The 5073-nt window shown below is 45.2% G+C and overlaps 1 protein-coding gene across 1 annotated transcript; it reads left to right on the forward strand.

Moving 5' to 3' along the window:
- The first annotated feature begins 428 nt into the window (after positions 1–428).
- LOC104416729 lies at positions 429–929 on the forward strand. Its single transcript, XM_010028077.2, has one exon. It carries the CDS (start codon positions 429–431, stop codon positions 927–929), a length of 501 nt encoding a protein of 166 aa, XP_010026379.2.
- The last annotated feature ends 4144 nt before the right edge of the window (positions 930–5073 follow it).

The following is a 5073-nucleotide window of genomic DNA, read 5'->3' on the forward strand; positions in this document are numbered from 1 at the left end:
TGCATCTCGTGGCCGAGAGGGGAGACCTCCCAACACCCTTAATCGGGACAGCTCCAAAGCTCCTCAGACCCGTTCATGGGTAAATGTGGCTAGCCTGTCTGCCAAAGGATATGAATTAGGCTTTGCCTCGCCTATTTCGATTGGGAGGAAGTCGGTAGTTCGCTTATCTGATAATGCGAAGTATGCTGGTGACCCGAAATGGGATAAGTGTTTGGTTGGATATTATGTGGGCAAGAATGTGCCATTCAAGATCACCAAATTGGCCTTGAAACAGGCCTGGGGCGTGCATCTTGCGGAAGTCTTGGCAAATGATGATGGATTCTATTTCTTCATCATTCCGGATGATGAATTCAGGAGAAAAATTCTGGATGGAGGCCACTTGACAAAGTGGCTAGAGTCCCCTTGTGCTGAAACAATGGCACCGAAATATGGAACTCAAGAAAGAACTCCAATCTTCTGTTCCAGTTTGGATTCGCCTTAAGAACATCCCATTTGCGTATTGGTCGGCTCCGGGAATCAGTGAAATTGCGAGTGCAGTAGGGAGGCCCCTGTATGTAGATCCCTTAACTGAGAAAATGAAGCGCCTATCCTTCGCCAGGGTATGCGTTGAGATCTCTGCAAAATTGGAGAAATGCGAGGAGGTAGAAGTATTGGTGGATGACGAATCTTTCTCGGTGTCTATTCTCTATGAATGGAGACCTAATTCGTGTGCCAAATGTTGTGCGTTTGGACATAACTGCTTAGCAAAGGAGGATCCCAAGCAACCTGTGAGTACTGCTACTGTGAAACCTGCTGCTGCAAAACCTACTGATGTTAAGTATATTGTTGTTAATACAGATCCGACTTTATCATCGGCTGTTGCTGCTGATCCTGTTCAGCTTATATCATCTGCCTCTGAGGATGGCTGGAAACAGGTTATGAACAGGTAGAAAAAACAAAATGCAGGGCAGATGGAGGCTATAACAGCACCCCCAAGTTCGGATTTGAAGGCTAAAGCTATAAAGGGCCAGTCAAATCAGAGTGATTCTGATGATCAGAATAGCCCAAGGGTAGCTAATGAAGAAAGCTCAAGGGCTCTTGTAATCTCTAATCCTAATGATGCCTCCGTAGCTCTATCTCCTAACGAAGACTCGGAGGATGGTGCTAGTGGAGTCAGTAGTAGTAGTAGTGAAGGTGAGGATACGGTTCGTGCTGATCCAAGCCACCTGGATGACCCGCAATCTAGTCCTGAGGCCCCTCCCAATCAAAAATACGTTCCCAAGGCTGCTGTCTCAAAAACTCCTGTTATTGCTCCGAGCAAAGGGCGGAGCAAAAGAAGGCCCAGTCGTCGGTAAGATGCCCTTTCTCCCTGTTTTTTGGTTATGAATTTTGGTGTTTGGAATATTAGGGGCCTCGGTAACCCCGTTAAGCAGGCCAAAATCAGAAATTTTGTTAGGTCCAATAATCTCTGCTGTGTTGGAATTGTTGAGACCAAGATCTCTGCTGCTGCTTTTGCTCCGGTTTCTTCAGCAGTTTTACCTGGCTGGAGTTGGGCCAATAACTATAGTCACTCCCATAAAGGGAGAATTTGGGTGGGGTGGAACCCTCGTGAGGTCGATTTTTTGATCAATGCTTTATCGGCTCAAGCCATTCACGGTAGGCTTATCTGGTTGGCTTCTGGAAAAGCTTTGTTTCTTTCTGTTATCTATGCTGAGCATCGCTTTACTTCAAGACGGCAGTTATGGGAAGATCTTATTCAATCTAGTGGTATTCTTTCTTCCGTGCCTTGGGTTATAGCTGGAGATTTCAACGCCATCCGAGACCCTTCGGATAGAATTGGAGGCTCGAATGCTTGATTCTGCGTTTGATGAATTCCGGGATTGCCTGGTCCAAGCTGGTCTGGACGACTTGTGCTTCACTGGTTATAGGTTCACGTGGGCTACCTCGTCGGGCCCCAACAGAAAGAAAAGGAAGATAGATAGGGTGTTGGTTAATGGCCGCTGGAACTCGGAATTTTCCTTCTCGGAAGCCTCATTCTTAGCCTCGGGTATATCAGACCACACTCCTATGGTTATCAAAGTTATGCCAATTCCCAGGGCTTCTAAACCATTTAAATTCTTCAATTTCTGGATGTCTCATCCGGATTTCGATAGAATGGTGTCAGAAGTTTGGGACTCTCCATTCCATGGTTCGCCTATGTACATCCTATGTGCAAAGCTTCGCCTACTGAAATGCAAGCTAAAGCAGAATAATAAGGAATTGTTTTCTGACCTCTCAAGGAGGACGACAGAGGCTAGGCGTGCCCTTCAAGCTACTCAAGGTGCTATGCAGTTAGACCCGTTTAGCTCCACCCTTGCTAATACAGAAAAACAGCAGATTCAAGTCTTTACTGACCTTCGCCTCCAAGAAGAATCCTTTTACCGGCAAAAATCTAGAGTGCGATGGTTGAAAGAGGGAGATCTTAATACTAAATTCTTTCACCAAATGGTGAACAAGAGACATCTTCAAAATAGAATTACCTCGGTGACTAATGGAGATACCACTATATCTGATCTGTTGGAAATCCAGAAGGTGTTTGTTGATCATTTTCAGGATCTTCTTGCTGCTACTCCTAATTTGGGCTGCCCTGCTAAAGAGGAGATCCAAGCGGTTCTTAATCATTCGTTGGATGAGGATCAGGTTAGTTACCTTTCTTCTCCTGTCTCAGACGTTGAAATTCGGGATACTCTGTTTTCTCTTGCAACCGGTAAAGCCCCTGGGCCCGACGGTTTTAATGTGGATTTCTTTAAACATTCTTGGAATATTGTTGGTGCTTCGGTTATCATGGCTGTTAAGGATTTCTTTGTGACCGGGAAGCTGTTAAAACAAATTAGCACAACCATTATTGCCCTTGTGCCCAAGATTCCCAATGCCTCGACCGTCCATGACTTCAGGCCAATTGCGTGTTGCAATACTATATATAAATGCATCACTAAGCTTATTGCTAACCGTCCGCTCGTGTCTTGCCCTCCATTATCAGTTTACCTCAAAATGCATTCGTAAAGGGAAGACACATCAGCGACAATATCTTGCTTGCTCAGGAATTATTTAGTGGATTTCAGCATGATCCATATCGAGCTAAGTGTGTCATTAAGGTTGATTTTAAAAAGGCTTATAATACGGTAAGTTGGGAATTCATTGAAGTTTGTTTACAAGCTTTCCGATTTCCTCAAATTCTTACGGATCGCATTATGACGTGTATCCGATCCCCCAAATTTTCTATCTGCTTAAATGGGGATCTTCATGGATTCTTTGCTAGTGGAAGGGGCATCCGGCAAGGCGACTCGATATCTCCATACATATTCACACTTGTGATGGAAGCATTTACCGGATTATTGGACATCCAAACCAGTCGCCCTGAATTTGGATTCTTCTAGAGATGCAAATCGACTAAGCTCTCCCATTTGTTCTTCGCTGATGATGTCCTCTTATTCTCGGAAGCTACCTTAGCCTCGGTTGGTCTATTAAAATCTGGAATTGATTCTTTCTCCAGCGGGAGTGGATTGGTGCCGAATCTGAACAAGAGTGAAGTATTTATGTCTGGGGGATCTTCTGGCCTTCGAAATGACATCTTAAATATGCTTGGTTTCCAGGTTGGTTCCTTGCCCTTTCGTTATCTTGGTGTCCCTGTTATTTCTACAAGATTAGGGAAGGCGGATTGCATAACGTTGGTCAATGCAATAACGGCTCGAATTCAATCATGGACCCATAGATTCTTATCATTTGCTGGTAGAGTTCAGCTCGTTAAATCTGTGCTCTATTCCATTCAAGTCTTTTGGGCGAGTGTATTTTTTCTGCCCTGTGCTGTCCTTGATCGAATTGAGAAGATACTTCGGCAATTCTTATGGAAAGGTCCGAATATGGGTCCGGGTGGGGCCAAAGTAGCCTGGAGCGACGTTTGCCTCCCGAGAGAAGAGCGAGGCCTTGGAATTCGGACCTTGAGAGAAAATAATATCGCCCTTATGCTCAAGCATATTTGGAAGCTCTTCTCGGACAAAGAATCTCTCCGGTGTAAATGGATCCACTCCACATTTTTTAAACCGGAAGAATTTCTGGATTACTCCTATCCCCACTTATTGTTCTTGGGCTTGAAAAGACTCCTTCGCCTTCGGTATGTTTACCAGCAGCATTTCAGATGGAGGATAGGGAATGGAAAAGTTGTGTCATTATGGTTCGATCCTTGGCACCCTAATGGCCCTCTCAATATTCTATTTTCCAACCAGGAGATATATCGTTCCGGCATCCCCCGAGATGCCTCTGTTGCTGATGCTTTGTCCACGCCTCTTGGTTGGTATGTTATTAATGTTAGGGCTAATTGGTGGGATCCCCTACCTGAGTTTAATCAACAAGAAGACCGTTTCCAATGGTTACGGCATCCATCGGGAAATTCTCAACGGCGTCGCTTGGGATCTCTTCGGACCCAAAGGAAATGTGGTGTCTTGGTCTTCGTTTGTGTGGAGCTCATCCATACCGTCGAGATACCAAACCCACCTATGGCTTATTACCCGTAACAGGTTGCCAACTCAGGTTCTTCTCCTCTCATTTGCGTTGATTCCAGCATCTTCTTCGTGTCCTTTTTGTTCAAGCAGGCCTGATTCGGTGGATCACCTCTTCTTCGCATGCCGTATACCGGGAATCTCGCCTCCTTCTGGGCTGCGAAATTCAATGTCTTGTGGCGGAACAATTCCTGGCGGGTGAATCTTGATTGGGCATCCAGACGATTCTCGGACAGGGGCTTTTATCACTCTATGGCTCGATTCAGCTTTGGTGCTCTTTGCTACATAATATGGAAAGAGCGCAATAACATCATCTTCCGGAATCAGACTCACTTTATCCCGGCGATGAAGATGCATCTTTGTAAGGCAATTAAAGACAAAGCGATGACGTTCAAGCATGTCTTGGATACCCCAACGAACAGAAGGCTGCAATAGAGCTGGAACTTGAGTCCGTCTATCTTTGATTGATGGAGGGTCTTTCGGTCTAGTTGAGTCTTTGTTGTTTAGGTTTTCTTGTTTGGTTTTCTTTGCTGCTCTTTGGATCCATGGCACCCCTACA

Source organism: Eucalyptus grandis, chromosome 5 (assembly GCF_016545825.1).
Source record: "Eucalyptus grandis isolate ANBG69807.140 chromosome 5, ASM1654582v1, whole genome shotgun sequence".
NCBI lineage: Eukaryota > Viridiplantae > Streptophyta > Magnoliopsida > Myrtales > Myrtaceae > Eucalyptus > Eucalyptus grandis.